Below are 20454 nucleotides of genomic sequence, written 5' to 3'. Positions count from 1 at the left end.
GCACGGTGTGCTCCCTCACATCCTTTACATCTTTAATCAAGGTCAGCTGTCAGTGAGGCCTTCTCTCGTCACCTTTTCTAGAACTGTAACGCCCAACCTCTCCCCTCCCAGATGCCTCCTCACCTGCTTTAGTTTTCTTTGTGGCACTTATTCTCTAACACTTAATGAGGTTTACTTAGTTACTGTGTTTATCTTCCAGCTCTCCCAAGAGAATGTAAACTCCATGAGGGCAGGGATTTCTGTCTCCTTTTTTGTTTTTTGCTGTATCACTAGCACTCAGAACACTGTCTGGCACTTGGTAAATACTTAAATATTTGCTTAATAAACGAACAACATTCCCAAGATAAAAGGCAAACATGAAAGCTCATACAATAAAAAGCAACACATTTCTTGCCTAAATGCTCAACTTTAATAACAATTTTTTTTTCTTTGGAGACAAGAGTCTCGCTCTGTCACCCTGGCTGGAGTGCAGTGGCATGATCCCGGCTCACTGCAGCCTCCACCTCTTGGGTTCAAGCAATTCTCCTGCCTCAGCCTCCCAAGCGGCTGGGATTATAGGCGCCCACCACCACGCCCAGCTTAAATTTTTGTATTTTTAGTAGAGATGGGGTTTCACCAAGTTGGCCAGGCTGGTCTCAAGCTCCTAACCTCAGGTGATCTGCCCACCTTGGCCTCCCAAAGTGCTGAGATTACAGGCATGAGCCACCACGCTTAGCCAATAACAAATATTAATGTATTCCTTTTCTACCATTTGTTCTGCTGGTCTGTTAAATGCCTATCTCTAACGGTGGTAGTCACGCACAAACAGAAGACCACCTGGGGGGACCTTATGGATCTCTCCCTTTTTTGTGCTATGAACTCCTTTGGAAATCTGTCAAATGCCAGGGACGCACTTCCCAGAAAAATACATATATCCAGAAACTTTCCTATTGCATTTTTGAGGGTTTCCCCTGGTGTCCAATCATGCTGAAGGACATGGCATGACTTCAGGGACACCAACAAAGATCCAAAGCTTTAAAATGCCCTCTCCTGCCAGGTCAGCTGAAAAATCGTATTAATTAAATCTGTAACACTATGGTGTCTACCAAATCCCACACTTCCTCCTCTAATGCCAACTCAAGGTGCAGAGTCTGCTAAAGAGACAGTAGAAGGCTACTGTAACTTGAGGTTTTTAAACCAAGTGGTACAAAGTATGTAGCAGCAGATCAAGGGATGCCACCGTAATTGTTGAAAAAGTAGTTAAAAATGTTCCAGTTGACATCTGATCCTCCAGACAAAGCTAGTTCTGTAATTTGAATTCTATATGCAAAAAACTCTTGACATCACACAAAAACATTACCAAGTACTGAAGGCTTTTCGAAAGAATGCTTACAGTCAACTCACTATGTTACATAAAATGACACCCAAAGTTCTAAAAATAAGAGATCACTAGCTACAGTATACAAAGTTGATGAAAACAGAAAATAAGATTCAGTGACACATTTTAATGTGTTGGGAGATCATGAAGCAATGTAGCAGTTATATACGTTGTTATCTGCTTAAAATAGCCACATGACTTTTATAAAATCAGTTTCTGAAAGGATTTCCTTACTGTTTCTAAGAAGCTATTATCTGCTTATTTTGCCCACTGCTGGCCTCCCTTGCTACACCCTGCAATCACCCTCCAATCACTCTGCCTCCAGGCTGCTGCCCCTCCACTCCTATCAGCTCACCAGTGGATCCCAAACCCTGTCCACAGATGAAGTGCCTGACCATCTCACTGTGATCCCTTGAGCATGGCTTCTTATCTCTTCAGGAATTTCCTTCTACCTCTCTAGAACTAGCTCCTCTTTCTCTTTAAATGTCCATGGTTCCCTAGGCTTCTGTTAAAGGTACTTTTACTCCACACAAGCTCCCAGGGTCACACTCATAGTACACTCATAGTTTCAAGTACCTTCCATTGGTTAATGGTTCTCAAATCTCTTTTCAAAAGACTTCTGCCCTGAGCTTTATACACATTCAACTGCTTAATGGACTTTTCTCCTCTCAGGTGTCCTATAGCCCCCTCAACATTAAACATCTCCAAAATGAAACTCAGTTTTTACTTTGTCCCCACCTCAACCCATTCCACCCCTAGTGCTTGCTATCTTAGTAAATGGCACCAGCAAATTCCTAACTGCCCAAGCCAGAACCTGGACTTTTCATGTAAGCACTCATCCATAATATGCAATCAATTTTCAAATGCTTTGTTATTTTATTTCCTTCTTGTGTTTCAATTTCTTAAGAGATTCAGCTCTCCACAGATCTACGTTCTCCCAACCCTCTGCCCTGGCTGATATAATCCAACCCACACTCCCTACATTATCAATTCTTCTTAACCTGTCTTCCTGCCTTCAAAACATGACAGCCACTAGTTCAATCCCAATAGCCTTCCGGCCTTGGTACCCGCATTTCAAATCCTATTGATTAGAAATGTGTTTGGATTTATATTCAGATTATGAAGACAGAAAAAACATTACAATGCAACTCAAACAGGGTACAATACATAGTTCCACAGAGCAAGCAGCACAACCTTTATAAAATAATCAAAGCACTGACCACTCATGATTACATTAGTGTTGACACACCATAATGATATAAAAACACACTCAAAGAGATTAAAAGTAATCACAGGATCATCACAGCCTATTAGAGACAGGAGCAATTTTAGCTACTGCAATAGAAACACTTTACCTCATCATCCTTTCTCTTTTTAAAAATGCTATCCTCAACTTCACCAACTGCTAACATGATCATCTGTACTCTTTGCAGATTGACATAACCACTTTCTGTAAGGTAACCCTGTAAGTGATAAAATATATGTAAAATGATCTTCTTATAAAAGCAAATATTTGTGTTTTGAAATCATTCAAGAATGAACTTACCCCAGTTTTGTGTACCACATTTTTGTATATGTTAACCAAACGGTCAATTGCATTTTCCCTGTCAGCAAGAGACAAACATTATGAATTAGGACCAGTAGGCACAGTAAAGTCAAGAAGCCTAAAACAGTAGTTTGAAAAGCTACACAAATGTACCTACCTAATCTCTAACGACGGCAAATGAGGGAGGAAGTCATTTCCCACAAAGAAGCACATGAAAACCCAGTCATCAATGCTCCTCTCAACATCAAATGTGAATGGTAGGCTGGCCATTGTGAGTTCTCTTTCCAAATACTGCAACCAAAAAGGAATTTTGCCATTACAGCTATCAAAGGCACCCTGCTTTAGAGTGCTGATTTCAATGATTATTGCTACATACCTCACGAAGAACATTAAGCCGAAGGAAGATAAACTCTCCTTCTGCACAAGGAAGACTATCAGCAAGTTCATCATGCTGCAAGAACAGGAATGAAGATGAAACAAGTCTACTCTACGTCCAGTAATTTTTTCCAACCAAGCAAATTTTAAGGCTTTTTCTAACGCACGATCCATTTTAATATCACAAGTATTTAATTTTTAAAAGCTCACCAACCCATTTTAAAATAAAAATTACCCATAAAATCAACCACGTCTAGACCAGGGGTCAGCAAACATTTTCTGTAAAGGGCCAGACAGTAAATTATTTTGGCTATTGGGGGACATATATGATCTCTGTTTAATAGTCTTTCATGTTTTATTTTGTTTTTAACAACACTTTAAAAATGTAAAAAACACAGCTCACAGGCCAAACCTGGAGGACTGAAGTTTGCCAACTGATGACCTATACCCAACCAACAATTACCCCTTCCTTGTGAATAGATGTGCATAGATACATGTATACTGTCTTTATTGTATTACATATCTGAAATAATACACTATATTTATCTCTTTTTTCACTTAACGATGTCTTTTACTCCCCTCATAAAGTATATGACTCAAGAGGCACCATATTATTGAAACAGAAGCCCCTTTAAAGGAGGCTGGACATAACCAAGTGAACCTAAAATACATAAAAAGTGGGAGTAACTTAAAAGTCTCAAGAAGCTGTAGTTCCTTTTAAGAAGAGTATTTCAAACAAATAACTTCCACAAACAAATTACAAGCTATGGGCATTATTATCTATGAGAACTAAGCCTCGTGTAGATATAGGCAATATCAGAAAAAGTGCTAAGTAGAAAGGATGAGTGTGCGCATGTTTTTGAATGCAGGTTAATTTTAAAGTACTTTAAAAGATACGTCTCTGTCGAAACGGTCTCAAAAGAAAAAAAAAGAAAAGATACATCTCTGTGAAGGGTAACGACAACAGAACAAGCACATAAAAAAACTAATCAACCACAATCTTCATCCATTTTAAAAACAAGGCAACTCAAATATTTAATGCTATTTAATTGTATACTTTAAAATGGTTGAAATGATATTTTATGTCATATACATTTTACCACAATAGATTTTTTTTTTTTTTAATGAGGCAACTACCATCTCAAAGTTCTTACCTTTCCCTTCTTTTCTCTTGGCAAACCTTCACAATCTTTGACCTCATGCCCAAACTGATTACAAAGACCACATGGTTTGGGCTTGTTTGGTTTGAATTCTTCTCTAATAATGGTAAAGTTGGGTTCATGTGTGGCAAGGCCAAGCATAATGAGATCAGCTATCAATCAAAAATGAGAAAAACACTGAACAGTGAGTATTCTGAGAGAAGTCTTACCATAAACTACTGTGAGACGCCAACACAAAGAAAAGCCCAAATGAGCACCCAAATGAGCAGCAAAGCCCCAAAGCCTGACACTTCCTGGCAGTTCCCAGTTAACAGGAAGTCCTCTAGATACGTGGACCTACAACATAGACTGCCACTAAGGATTAAACACTTGGGAAATTCTCCATTTTAAAGGTATGGGGAGTTAAAAGGTTGAAAAATGTCAGAAAGAAGAAAAGAAATTAAAGATTATTGATCACAGATTAAACAGCAACTCAATAATAGTTCCCTGTCGAATATAAAATAACCAAGGCATTTTGGAACTTCCAGGTAACCATGAATAATCCATTACTGCACACCAACCCATCAACTTGCTATGGTTTAATCCAAAAGAAGCAAATCCCAAAGAAGAAACTTACCATCTGCTCCACATAAACAATGATGAGTATTTGGGTCATGGTTAGGCTGGGCTAAACAAGAGAGAAACATGTATTTATATTAATATATTCCACAAGAATATCACTTCATACCAAATATTTTCTATTCAATGGCTTTTTAAAAATAGAACATATAATCAAATATTGGTAAGTAAGCTTTACCTCTTTGCCTTCTAATGTAATCCATGATTTTATGTTCTCCTTCACCAGGTGCACTAGCATCAGATAAAATAACCTATAAAAAAATTTTTAACACTTTCAGATTATCCCCAATTTTCTATAGGCACAAAAATCAAAAGAATTATATGTCTCAAGAAAAACTGAGATAAGTGTTACGGGAAAATTTTCTGAATAAGGGGTGGGTGGGTGGGTGTGTGTGTGTGTGTGTGTGTGTAACACCAAAACGACTTCATTGAAAATTTTCTCAATAAAGTAGGGGTGTGTGTGTGTGTGTGTGTGACACCAAAACTACTTCATTAACTTACGACATGGAATGGAAAGGAATGAAATGTCTGGGTCAGACCTAGCCATCAGAAAAACTGATCATTCACAAGCTCCTATTTTCACTACTATGCAAGGATATAGTGCTGAACCATATATGCCCCAAGAATAATCAATAACAGATATCTATTAAATATAATTTACCATTTCTCATTAATAGGGAAGCCAGCTTATGAACCTAAAATTACAAACAGGTTCATTTAAATATTATTTAAATATTTGGGAACATGGCCATTTAAGGCAGCCCCACAACTTACTAATCTTGCTGTATTTTGATATGTAATAATGGAAATTTCCACTTAAAAATTACTTTCCTATATATATTTTTAAATTATGAATCCCAATTTTATGGCTTCATAGTGATGGTAAGAGGACAAAATTGGCTTTAAGAGAAAATTCAGCTATCTAAAACCTAACCATGCAAGGATACCCCAACTCCAATAACCCTGGAAGCTCTTCTTTCCTCCAACAGTCAACTACCATTTTATGGGGCAGGGCAGAAGGATAAATAATGTCAGTCATATCAAAGTACAGCCTCGAATGATCACCCTAATCTTTCTGAAGTATCAAAATGTGAAACTTACTGTCAAATTTTTCCACCCAGGGTCATTATTTAAACGATCAGCTATGTAATAGCGAAGGCATTTAGCAAGATTGTCCATGAATTCAGTTCCCTAAAATGATAGAAAGAAATAAATTAACCTATCATTTAAGAGTTAGCAATAGCTAGCAAAGTATGAGACTACTTACTGGTGTAATACAGTTGCTGTCAAATCTTTCTTTTATTTCTTCTGGAGGAAGAAAGCCACCTAGAGAAAAGAGGCAACGTTTTGTTCTCCCCATAAAAAGTGAGATAAATTACTCAATATTAAGCCAGAACAACAAAAACAAAAAGTTCAAATACAAAAGAAAGTGAAGTTTTGTCATCCGAGGAACAATGTTCCCTCACTGGGAAGAAAATAAGATTCCATCTCTCAAATTTAAATTATTATTATTATTATTATTATTATTTGAGACAGAGTCTCATTCTGTTACCCAGGCTGGAGTGCAGTGGTGCAATCTCAGCTCACTGCAACCTCTGCCTTCCGGGGTTCAAGCGATTCTCCTGTCTCAGCCTCCTGAGAAGCTGGAATTACAGGCGCCTGCCACCACGCCTGGCTAATTTTTGTATTTTTAGTAGAGACGGGGTTTCATTGTGTTGGCCAGGCTGGTCTCAAACTCCTGACCTCCAGTCATATCTGCCCTCCTCGGCCTCCCAAAATGCTGGGATTACAGGGATGAGCCATCGCACTCAGCCTTTTAAATTATGTTTTAATAAGACTGTAAAACAATATATGGTACACAAAAGATATTATATTGTTACATAAAAATAATGAAGTTCTTCACTCTGTAAGAGAATACACACACACACACACACACACACACACACACACACACACACACACATATATATACACCAGTTAGAGGCCATATTTTTGATAACAGTTCCTAAAGTAAAGGTGCCTAAGAAAAATGAAATTTAAAATGCCAAGTTCATCACAGCTTTACAGGATAAGAAATACAATTATCAGGTAGAGGAACATAAAAATCCTATTTTTTCCTCTATGTCACTATTAGCTGCTTCTCAAGAAACAAATATATTTCATCACATCTTCAAAAAAAAAGGCATTCTTAAAATCAGAAACATTGTTATAAATACAAACAGGTTTTAGAGTCTTAAATTACAAGTTGCAGCTAAAGGAACTATATACTTGTACACTTCCAGCAAAATTAAAGTAATATAAAATTTATTGTAATTGCAGGCCTGAGCTGACTATACTATGGCATCCTTTTTCAACTGCAGAGTACAATTATCTGGAGCCAAGACACTGTGGCTTTTCTGGTCTATTTTACCCCCTTAAGTAGCAGAACACCAAACACAAACCTGCCACAACCATACCCTACCTCACACACAGGTGTGGTAGGAGAGAACCAGTCCCAACTGGCATCAACACTCCCTGATCTTCCTTTTCTCTGAGGCTTAGTCAGTTCCTACCCATGTAGCCACCAGGAATTTTAAGGCTTTGGGGAACTGCAAAAATGAAGACATCCCACCTCAACCCCTCCAAACTTGAAGGAACCATACTGTGCCTGCTCCATCAACCTATATTGAAAGTATGCAAATGACTTGGCAACAGCCTGTAAATGTGGATCGAATCACCTCCGGCTTCCTCAGATAGACCTCTGAGTTTCAAAAAGCAAGCAAACCAAAGCTGATTTGAGGAAAATGTTTACAGCACTATAGCTTTCTGACAGCCGCCACAGAGAAAAGTAGTAAAAAATACTTACTATATTTCTATTCTACAGAGACATAAAAGTTTGTTAAAGAGCTGCACTGGCCCTGAGAGGAGTTGACAATCTGCACTCTCCACCAGAATTCCCTATTCCCAAGGCTCCCTTTTACTGGAGAGTTTGAAAATAAACAAGCCTATTAAGCCTATTGGTAGATTTCATGAATTACTTTTCCTCAACAGTGAACACTGGATATTCTGGGATCCTTATTAAGTTAAAAGCTTGCCTATTTGTAAGAAAAAGTTGCCACCACTCCCTCATTCTGCATACATCTTATAAAAAAAAATCCAACTTCAAGATGCATATTCTTTACCTTTTGCCAATATTTCTTCCCTGACTCGCTGCTTCTCGACTGCTGCTTCCATTCCTTCTTTTGATGCCCTGAACCTCCTTGAACGCTGCTGGTTCATTTTAGCACGTGGTGCCTGAAAATGTATTTCATATTCCATAACACTAATCAAAATATTCACAAATAAATCTGTACATTATTTTGAATCAGTTGTTCTTATAAAAGTAGTACACTAAAACGGAAGAAAGGTAAGTAATGTGTCTAATAATCCTTTCATGACAGATACCAGATCCTGAGAACTTAAATTTGGACTGAGAACCTAAAAGCTGAGCTCAATCAGGTGAATGAGTGCCATGTCAAATGGACAAACATCCTATGAAGCCCTAGCACTTATACTGCAAGTCCTCCCAGTCTAACACCAGTTCCCCTCGGTTAGGGTGCTTGATTCAGGGCACCCAAGAAAGAAAGCTCACTTTACTCAAAAGACCCAGCCAGCATTTGATGAGTAGTTACTACTGAACTAAGATCAGGAAGACCTTCTCTATGTCCACACCTAAAAGGAAGAATGGTCTCCAAATGGGATCCACAATGTCTCATAAAAGCAACAGAAAACTACTTCTTTATGTGAAGAATCTCAGTGCACTTCTATTTCCCACAATAAGCTTTGTAATTATTACTCTGTCTTTTCAATAAGGCATAGCAGTTAGAAAAGAAATAATGTTTTAACCAGAAGTACTTTTAAATCACTCTAACCAAATGCAATTTCACTGGAAAAGCCCAAATAAAGTGAACTAGATTGTAAGATTTTGGAAGTTACTGAACTGAGTTTTGGGGTGGGAAGAAACTGTGAAATATCCTGTTTACATCTAAATGTAAGTTATTTAATATTCTCTTTAAACAATTCCCTTTACTGTAGAACGAGACCATCTAATGAAGCCCTCTCAAGTACAAAGATCTATATCTACATTTATATATAAACAAAAAAATGTGTATAAACATGTACATATACATATGCATATAAATGTGTACATATTTTATACTTGATGTAGCAGAAAGAACACACTGGAGTAAAGCTAAAGATTTCTTAAAAAAAAATTAGCTGAATATAAACTGAAATGTGCTCTAAACAAGACATATTCCTTTTCTTTTTACTCTTTACTCCATTCTAACTGCAACTTAGCAAGTTATCAGGTAGCTAAGGTTTTTCACTGAGTAAGATGAATCTCACAGAAAAGTTAATCTTCTTGGATTCAAAGTTCTCTGGATTTCCAAAATCATTCCATTAGCCGCTGGGATGCACTAAAATTAAAAGAATCTACTTGCACATAGCTAAATAAATTTAGAGTTATATCTTACCTTACCCCCCTGATAGAGTTTGCTGGTCATTTATAAAAGGAGTTACTTGGTATTATCATCATAGGTCAGTAACTTACTCCTCTCAAATCATTTTCATGACTACTCATTGCCTAAAGGATACAATCCAAACTCCAGATGGTAAGGTTTTCTTAAGCTTTTGCTACACTTCCCTTCTCAATTCAAACCACCTGTAGTTGCCAAAACATGTCAGTGTGGTCAAAGACATGGAAAGTGTGTTTACCTGCCACATTTGAGAAATCTGGAAGGTCCTCCCTCCCCAAACCCTGTCCCATCCATCTCCCACCACCACCCACCAATCTCCCAATTATTCTTCATTGTTAAAGAAATGGAACAAAAGTCACCTCTTCTCCATATCCTAACTTCCTTAGTAGCACTGACTTCCTCTTCCCTCAACACCCTGCATGTATTATCTAGTGCTTATAATGCCTATAAATAACTAAGCTCACCCATTTATCTATGCCTCCTTCTCTTTGACGGTAAGCCAAAAGTTCAAAAGCAAGGGCAGTCGCCAACATCCCCAGTATTTCACAGTACTGGGCACAAAATAAGCACAAAACAACACACACACAAAAACATCTGAATGAATGACTGAAGGATGAGGCTTGCTTTCTCAAGTTCATCACTGTCAACATTTTTCATTATTTAGCTGATTTTCATTCTAGACACTGGTAACACAGCAAAAACCAAAATGGAGGCTTCTAAGTTAATTATTTTAGCACTTACCACTCCATCTATTGCCATGTAGAGAAGTCGTCTTGGTCTTACAATACTGAAAAGTCTGTCAATGTACTCAAAAATTGCAACCATCATTTCATCTTCATTTTTTGGTGCTGGTCTATAATGACAACCAAACAATGTAATATAATATAGTGTTTCCTCTGTGATTTGCTATATCAGTGACAAAAATGGGTTACGTACTTGTCTTCAGGATGAGTACAGGGATGGATGATTCCATTCATATCCAAATACAGATTATCAAACTCCACATCATTTGGATTAGGTTTACTGGCATCAACTGGAATCTTTACACCATTGCATTCTTTTGGCTATGAGGAAGTGATAATTAATAGTAGTTTGATTGTTCAAGTCTAAAAATGACAGATCCTAGGCTCAGTATGAACTTGTGTTTCATTTCTGAACTGGAAATAAAACGCTTCAAGTAACCTTTAAATTATAATAAGTTATTTTATTCCTTAAAGCAAACTGAAGCAGATATTTTATCTGTAGGAAGTAGAGGGCTTCTAACACAAGTTATTTTTGACAATGTAGGAGATGTTTAGAAAATTCCCAAATCATTCAGGTTGTTCAAGTGAGAAATCATAGGAGTCATCTTAAAATTCATTTCCCTCACCACTCACATCACTAAGTCCTGTCAAAGTAACGTAAAAAATGCTCACCTACTTCATCTCCTTTCATTCCCACCACCATGAACACCAAGAAGTTACCATCTCTAACCTAAAAGAGCACGATAACCTTCATCTAGTCTGCCCCACCTCTAGACTCTCTGTTCTCCAGCTCACTTTCTGCATTGTCAGAGTTCTCTTTCTAAAACATAAAAATGTACATCTTAATCTTACCTAATTTTTCTAACGATTCTCACGGCAGGTGTTTACCAATGAGCCTGGAGCCTACCTAGTCTCCTATTCTGCCGTACTATTGTTGAGGCCCACTCACTCTCTTGTAAATTCCTGGAAAATGCCTTTTGATCTCTCAATGCCGTCACATGATGCTTCTTTCAGAACTCCTTCTTCCTCCCTTGCCAACACCCACTTCCTGAAAAATTACTAATTTCCAGGGTCTACACTCAAATCAAATGTCACTCACTTTATAACACCTTGTACATATCTCCCAAGAAATTAACTGTTCCTTCTGAATTTCCTCATAATTTTGCTTATTCACTTGTAGCACTTCCACTGTTTTACAATTAGTCAATCTACCCCAGCTACATTGAGTTCCTCTAAAGGTAAGGGCTTACCCACTGCCAGAGATACTCAATTATGTTTTTGTAAATGTTACTTCCTTTGTTTTTCTCTTCCAGAGCCTCAGCAAGAGATTAAGACTATGAGATCTAATTTTTACTATGAACAATAAAAGTCACTTAAAAAAATAACAGTTCCTCAAACACATATAAAACATCACTTGTAACAGCAAAAACTGTAAGAAATTTAAAAGCCCATCATGTACATACTACATCGTGGATGAAGCTCAAAAACATTACGTTAAGTGAAAGAAGCCAGTCATAAAGTACCAAGTACTATACAATCCCATTTATATGAAAAGTCTAAAATAGACATGTTTGCAAATATAAAAAGTAGATTAATGGTTGCTTCAGGTGAGGGTGGAGACAGGCGAGGGAGATGGGTAGCAACTGCTAATTACTTTTGAGAATGAAGACCCTCTAAAATCAGACAATAGTGATGATTGCACAGCTCTGTAAATATACTAAAAACCACTGAATCATACACTTTCAGCAGGTCAATTTCATGATATACAAATTATATCTCAATAAAGCTGTTAGAAATAGAAATTTAAAATCAGGTATGGTGGTATGTGCCTGTAGTCTCAGCTACTTCGGAGGCTGAGGTGGGAGGACTGCTTGAGGCCAGGAGTTCAAGGCTGCCGTGAGCTATGATCACACCACTGTACGCCAGCCTGGGCGACAGAGTAAGATCTCATCTCTTAAACAAGTAAACAGATCAACTTAGAGGAAAGGAAACAAGCCCATGAGGAAAAGAATAAACTCATATAACATCCATATACTTGTGAGATGCAAGTGAGATTGGAAGAGCTAGAGCTAGATGGTCACAAACATACTGCTAAGCCAAAAAAAAAAAAAAAAAAAAACATATACAGTATACCACTTACAGAAAGTTATGAATAAATAAAACAGCATTCAATATTGCTCACGGATGAATACATATGCAATGAAAGCATAGTGAAAAGCAAAGGAATGATAAACACCAACTTCAGGATATTGACTATCTTTGAGAAGGAATCACGGGAATGCAACTGGGCTTCAAGTTGCATTTAGAATTGGAGGGAAAGAATAACAAAAGGGATTTAAGGCAGAACAGAGAAGAAGCTATTAGGCAATCTTCTGTACATACATGCTGTGAATCAAGAAAAAAAGGCTTGATAAGGAACAGTGAGTGGAATAAGTGGTAAAGAAAAAAGCAGGTCAATTCTTGGCAGGGTGGAGTCTATAGAAAAAGATAATTTGATGACCCCAAAATTAAAATCTATGATGTCAAGAGGCTCTCTGCCTCTTCATCTAACCTCTATACCCCAAAGTCCACATCTACCTTCATCCTGTCCAAGGGCCCACCACACTCAGGAAAATCAAAACTCATTCTTTGTGCCCCCCAGGAAAACAAACAGTAAATATTTCAGACCTGCTGGCCATATGATCTCAGCTGCAACAACTAATATCTGCCTTTGAAGAGTGAAAGCAACCATAAACAACACAACATGAATGGATATGGCTGTATTCCAATAAAACCTGACTCACAAAAACAGGACGTCACTAGCAGGCTAATCCCTGCCCTAGTGCCTAGCACAAGAAAAGGCACAGCTCTTCATATGGAGTGGAGCTACACGATCTACTTCTACCACCTAGGAAAAAAATAAAGTATGGAATAGGTGGGTCCTAATTTTGAGAAAAGAGCTCCAGGTATTCCCAGTAAGAAAACTGAATATATTTTCCCCTCAAGAGTACTGTAGACATGTTCAACACGCTTATTATGTAACTTTAGAATTCCTTTCATCAAGAGAAGACTCTGATGCTCAACAAAGAACTGACTCCTCAAGAACCTTGTCCAATGCTATACCAACATGTTTCCTGTTCAGTTAAAGAGAGATCCTTAATCAAAGGGCAGCTAAAAGGAGAGCCACTCTGAACCCTAAAACCAATGTATTTCAAGTAATGACTTTTAATTATTTTTTTAGATTCCCCAGATGACAGACTGAACACACACTGCAGTCTTCCCTTTCTACCCCGAGACCACATGAAAGACCAAACAAACAAATCTACTGTATAACTACGGCAGAAAACCAGAATTTCTGTGGCTGAGAATGATGAGGGATACCTAAAATATGGGGAACCAATAGCCCTAACTGAAGATGGAGTGCAGTACCTCCAACATGTGAGAAGAGATATGCTGCCAAAGGTGGGCTAACACAAGAGGGCTCTAGGCCCAGAGAGGAGGCTCAAAGGGACAGCTTCTGGATAATTCATCAGCGCCAGTCACAGCAACAGGCAGGTGGGTCAACTCCTGCCCTCTCCTCTCCCTTCACCCACCCAGGTCCCATGTGAACCAGGCAACTTGAGAAAGGAGCTCCCCAGAGAATGTGAAGGCTTAGGTTAGAAAGGCAGTGCAGTGCCCTGGCTGAGCAACAATTCCCAGGAAGGAACAGAGAGCACCCCTACCAGAAGGCTGGCAGTCAAGGTAGCTCTGCCTGGTAGGAAGCCTGCTCCTTCGTGACTTCATGGATAAAGCAGGGGATATATTTATTCCAAATAGGCAGGTGGGACATCATTATATTTGTGCGTGAAAATGCCAAGAAATCAAGATAAAGAAGGTATTTAAAGAAGTAAAGATAATACAAATATACAAATAATGTTTGTATAAATATACATTACATAGGTTTTGAAGTAAATCCCTAAAATGAATTTCACGCCAACCCACTGTTCCAGTCAACCTTATGAGGAGAAACCACCACCAATAGCTCAGTAGATGCATTGTTTTTGTTTAAACCTACAAAGGATTTAACAGGAACATTAGAAAAACTATGAATCATGTCTGAGGTTCCAGGGCAATAGGAGTATCCCACTGATGGAAGTCATATGCCAAACCATACAACTCAGTTTTAGATTTCCCTTAAAGAAGCTTGGAACTATGAAAAGAAATTCAAAACATGGGTGATATTTTAGAGAGAAATGGCCAAAGGGCTAATGAAAAATTTAAATTACAGTATTTTGGCTTAAAAATTCAACCTATAATAAGACATTTTAACACTTGTGGGTGATTAGTATTTTTTCAAGTTGTACGTGTGTTAGATCTTCATTTTTATACGATGTTAGTGAATGAGGACTAATAATTACCACTAGCATTTACGGAGCACTTAACATGTGATAAGCACTGTTACAATGGCTTTTACTCATGGATTATTCCATTCTAACCTCACAACAACCTTGTGAGGTCTGGAGTATCCCACTTACAATTAAGAACACAAATGCTTAGAGAGGTTAAGTGGCTTTTCCAAAGTCACACTACTACAGGTTCAGGAACTAGGATTTAAAACCATGACTCAGAGATGGTACCTTAACCAGTATGTTAGACTAATTAATTGTAATTTCACTAGATTCAAAGTGATGTGTGCCAAGGTCTATATCAAGTACTACAGAGGATACAAAATAGGCAAGGTGTGTGACATTGATCATCATTTGCTACATAAAGTCTTATCAGAAGATTTTATTCTAACATGACAGCATGAAGAGCTTCAACGACCTGCACCCCAGTGAAACTGGTAAATATTACTTTTAAAACAAAAACATTTAAAGCCTTTGGAAATGATCCTGAGGGCAAACAGCAAGCAAATCAAGAAAATCTGTAAAAATTTTAGAACAAAATTCATTTGCAAAAATGCACAGTAAAGTTTAAAAAAAAAAAAAAAAAGTTGTTCTCAAGAACAGTGAAAGTAGAGTGAGGCCCAGTGGCTCATGCCTGTAATCAGCATTTTGGGAGGCTGAAGTGGGAGAATCACTTGCACCCAGGAGTTCAAGGCCAGCCTGGGGAACATAGAGTCCAGGAGCCCCATCAAGAATCAGGAAGGTACAGTGCATGTACCTGTAGTCCCAGCTACCTAGGATATTAAGGCAGAGGGCTGCATGAGCCCCGGAGTTGGAAACTACAGTGAGCTGATTGTGCCACTACTGCACTATATAGCCTAGGTGACAAAATGAGACCCTACACACACACACACACACACACACACACACACACACACACACACACACAGAGCCAGGCACAGTGGCTCATAACTATAATCCAAGCACTTTGAGACACCAAGACAGAGCACTTGAGCCCAGGAGTTCGAGACCAGCCTAGGCAATATGATGAAACCTCATCTCTAAAAAAAAATTAGCCAGGTGTGATGGCACACCTGGAATCCCAGCTTATTCAGGAGGCTCAGGTGGGAGAATCACCTGAGCCCAGGAAGTCGAGGATGCAGTGGGCCAAGATCGCACTATTGCACTCCAGCCTGGGCAACAGAGACCCTGTCTCAAATACAAAGGAACAAACCAAAACAGTGCAAACTATGGTGAAGAGCAATTGGGAGGAGACTAATAGATCTAATGAAGATACAGGCCTGGACTACAGGCTAGTTTGCAGAAGAAAACTAGGGATTAAGATGGCTGGGAGGAGCCCTCCTGGGGTTGGCACAAATACCAAACACTGACGTCAGAAACTAATCCCTGGAAAGATCTACAATTTAGGAGTTCGAGATCAGCCTGGCCAACATGATGAAACCCCGTCTCTATTAAAAATACAAAAAATTAGCCAGGTGTGGTGGTGCATGCCTGTAGCCCCAGCTACTCGGGAGGCTGAAGCAGGAGAATCACTTGAACCCGGGAGATGGAGGTTGCAGTGAGCCAAGATCACGCCACTGCACTCCAACCTGGGTGACAGCAAGACTCCGTCTCAAAAACAAATAAATAAGGCCGGGCGTGGTTGCTCACACCTGTAATGCCAGCACTTTGGGAGGCCAAGTCGGGCCGATCACAAGGTCAGGAGATCGAGACCATCCTGGCTAACATGCTGAAACCCTGTCTGTACTAAAAATACAAAAAATTAGCCGGGCATGGTGGCAGGCGCCTGTAGTGTCAGCTACTCGGGAGGCTGAGGCAGGAGAATGGCGTGAACCCAGGAGGTGGAGCTTGCTGTAAGCCGAGAGATCGTGCCACTGCACTCCAGCCTGGGCGACACAGTGAGACTCCATCTCAAAATAAATAAATAAATAAATAAATAAATAAATAAATGAATAAATAAAGCAAGCAAGCCAATAGGTAGTGGGATAACATAAAAAGCAGTAAAGAAGTGGAAACAAACAACAACAAAAGAACCCTGTCAACCAAGAATTCTCAGTCCAGGAAAGCTATGGTTCAAAATTGGGGTGACATAAAGACTCAGATGAATAAAAAGCTGAGAGAACTATTGCTAACAGACCACACTGTCAAAAACTACTAAAGGAAGTTCTTCAAGCTATAAAGTTACAAAAAGTTTACTAAAGTTACTAAAGCAAGTGACTCTAGATGGTAATTCAAGTCCACGCAAACAATAAGCACAAGTATATTTTCCCTCCTTTCTTCTCTTAATTGAATTAAAAAGCAATTGTATAAATATTACATAGTATAATGTTGAGCTTATAAGGTAGAATGTAATGTATGTGTAATATATTTGCCCTAATAGCACAAAAGGGGTGGATGGAAACAAAGTTGCAGTGGGCTAAGGAAATGGCTACAGACGGTAAAGTAACTCTTAAAAAAATGTATTGTTGGGTTATGTCAATGTATGTAACATATATAACAATAATATGCAAAGGGGGGATGGGAATTGAACTATATAGCAGTAAAGTTCAATAAATTTTAGCATGTATTACTGAAACTAAGCAAGTATAAATCTGAATCTGATTCTGATAAGATACATAGGGTAAGCTCTAGAACAATGACTTTGAAAAAAATATATAGTGGAAAAAAATTACTAATGAATTTAGAATCCTTCTAGTAACTGGCCACTGAATAAGAAAATAAAAAAATTTGAATGCTATATTAGAAAATATCCTCTCATTGCAAAAGAAAGCACAAAGGAGAAATAGAGAAAAATGACATGAGACATACAAAAAAAAAGTAAAATGTAACTCTATCAATAATTACATTAAAATGTGAATGGATCAAACAATCCAACAAAAAGGTAGCTTGTCAAAGTGGATTTTAAAAACATGATCTAACTATGTGTTATCTACAGGAGATACACTTGAGATTCAAAGACCCAAAAGAGTAAAAGTAAATGGATGAGAAAAGATAATCATGCAGACAGCAACCACAAGAAAACTGGAGTGGCCATACTGATATCAGATAAAACAGACTAAAACAAATAAAAAAATGTTACTGGAGGTAAAGAGGGTCATTTTATAATGATAAAAAGTAAATCCATCAAGAAAAAGATATAACAATTAAAAATACAGGTGCACCTAATAACAGCACCAAAATACCCAAAACAAGACATATGGCAATTCAACAATGATAGTTGGAGACTTCAATACTCCACCTTCAATAATAGAACAAAACAGAAGATCAACATAAAAACAGATAACTTGAACAACACTATCAACAGAGACCTAACAGATGTTTCTAGCACATTACACCTAAAACCAGAATATACATTCTCAGGTGTACATGAAATATGCTCTTAAAAAAAGTAAAAGCATAGAAATAACACAAAGTATATACTCTGACCACAATGAAATAAAATTAGAAACCATTAACAGAAAAAAAAATTGGCAAATTCACAAATACGTGGAAATTAAACAACACAGTCCAAAATAACCAAGGGATCTAGGAAGAAATCAAATGAGAAACCAGAAAATACTTTGGGATCAATACAAATGAAGACGCAATATACAAAATGTTATGGAATACATATAAAGCAGTGTTCAGATGGAAATTTATAGTTGTAAATGCTTAGATTAAGAAATATCTCTTCAGAAGTATTTGGTTCTGAAAAAGTTAATTAAAAAAAAATCTCAAATCAATTACTTAACTTTCCACCTTAAGATACCAAAAGACAGTAAACTAAACCTAAAGCAAGCAGAAAGAATAAAAGATGAGAGCAGTAATTAATGAAACGAAAATTTAAAAATAGAGAAAAATCAATGAAACCAACAAAGCTAGTTGTTTAAAAAGATCAACAAAAAATGACAAACCTTCAGCTAGTTTGATGAAAGAAAAAAGAGGGAAGACTCAAGTTACTAGAATCAGAGACGAGAGACAGGACATTACTGCTAACTTTATAAAAACAAAAAAGATTATAAAGAAATACCATGAATAGTCATACACCAACAAATTAGATAACTTAGATGAAATGGACAAATTACTAGAAAGACACAAACTACCAAAAATGATTCAAGAAAGACATAAACTGCATAAATCCGTAACAAGTTAAAGAGATTAAATCAGTAATCCACAAACTACCCACAAAGAAAAGTCAAGCCTAAATGACTTCACTGCTGAATTACATCAGACATTCAAAAGAAGAATTTGTACGAATTCTTCATGAACTCTTCCCAACAATTCCGAACACATTTTATTGGGCCAATATGACCAATACCAAGACCACACAAAAACATAAAAGAAAAAACTGCAGACCAGCATCTCTTATGAGCATGGATGCAAAAATCCTCAACAAAATACAGTCAGCCCTCCATATCTGTCAATTCTACATCTGTGGAATAGACCAACCATGGATCAAAAATATTCAGGAAAAAAAATGGACAGTTGCGTTGGTACTCAACATGTGCAGACCTTTTCTTGTCATTATTCCCTAAACAATACAGTATAACAACTATTCACACAGCATTTACATTGTACCAGGTATTTAAGTAATCTAGAAATTATTTAAAATATACGAGAAGATATGCATAGATTATATGCAAATACTACACCATTATATATCAGAGATTTGAGCCTCCATTGATTTTGGCATCCACAGGAGGTCCTGGAACCAATCCCTCACAGATACTGCAAGACGACTGGACTAGCAAACAGAAGCCAGCAATGTATTAAAATATTATACACCATGACCAAGTAGGATTTATCCTAGAAATGCAAAGTTGGTTGAACATCCAAAAACCAATCAATTAAACACATCATATTAACAGACTGCAAAGCAAAATGACACGATCATCTTCATACAGAAAAAGCATTAGAAAAATCCAACACTTTCATGATTAAAAAAAAAACTCAACTTGAAATAGAAGGGAAATTCTCAACATAAAGGCCATCTGCAAAAACAAAAACAAACAAACAAATAACCCAACAGTTAACATCATACTTGGTGGTCAAAGCCTAAATGCTTTCCCTCTAAAATCAGGAACAAGACAAAGATGCCTGCTCTTGCCACTTCTATTCTGGAGGTTCCAGCCAGAGCAATTAGGCAGGAAAAGGAAAAGATATTGGTATTAGAAAAAAAGAAATTAAACTATATTTGCACATGACATGATTTTGTACATAGAAAATCCTAAGGAATCCACTAGAAAATTATTAGGATATATGACTTCAGTAAGGTTATAGGATACAAAATCAATATATAAAAATCAATTACATTTCTATACACTTGCAATGAGTATTCCAAAAATAAAATTAAAACATTCTCACAATAGTATCAAAAAACTAGGGCTAAATCTAACAAAGAAATGCAAAATTTATATTTTGAAAACTACAAAATACTGTTGACAGACAGAAATCAAAATAGTTCTAAATAAATAACATCCCATATTTATGGAACAGAAGACTCAACATTAAGATGACAATACCCCCCAAACTGATTGACAAATTCAATGTCATCTGTACCAGAATCCCAGCTGATTTATTTGTAGAACCTGACAAGCTGCTTCTAAAATTTCATATAAAATTGCAAGGCGCCATAATAGCCAAAATAATCCTGGAAAAGAATAAGGTAAGAATCATCCTCTATTTCCTGATTTCAAAACTTACTACAAAGCAACAGTAATCAAGACAGTGTGGTACTGGGACAAGGATAAACATTTAGATCAATGGAATGGAATTGAGTCCAGAAATAAATGCACATAGCTATTATTAGCTGATTT

General features: G+C 37.4%; 1 protein-coding gene across 4 annotated transcripts in view; it reads right to left on the bottom strand.

The window, feature by feature from the left end:
• The window catches only part of XRN2 (5'-3' exoribonuclease 2), an 85809-nt gene that overhangs the window by 52169 nt on the left and 13186 nt on the right, over window positions 1–20454 (bottom strand). For 3 of the 4 annotated variants that reach the window (NM_001133470.1, XM_054541496.2, XM_024238535.3), the window contains 12 exon segments: window positions 2713–2820; window positions 2904–2961; window positions 3061–3194; window positions 3280–3354; window positions 4433–4590; window positions 5055–5105; window positions 5235–5307; window positions 6158–6247; window positions 6324–6382; window positions 8218–8329; window positions 10294–10405; window positions 10489–10616. In NM_001133470.1, the coding sequence (NP_001126942.1) occupies window positions 2713–2820; window positions 2904–2961; window positions 3061–3194; window positions 3280–3354; window positions 4433–4590; window positions 5055–5105; window positions 5235–5307; window positions 6158–6247; window positions 6324–6382; window positions 8218–8329; window positions 10294–10405; window positions 10489–10616 (1158 nt within the window). 4 annotated transcript variants of the gene reach the window in all.

The sequence above is a fragment of the Pongo abelii genome, chromosome 21 (genome assembly GCF_028885655.2).
Source record: "Pongo abelii isolate AG06213 chromosome 21, NHGRI_mPonAbe1-v2.0_pri, whole genome shotgun sequence".
Lineage (NCBI taxonomy): Eukaryota > Metazoa > Chordata > Mammalia > Primates > Hominidae > Pongo > Pongo abelii.
Note: the sequence above shows the minus strand (reverse complement) of the source record. Positions and strands in the feature narration are given on the sequence as shown.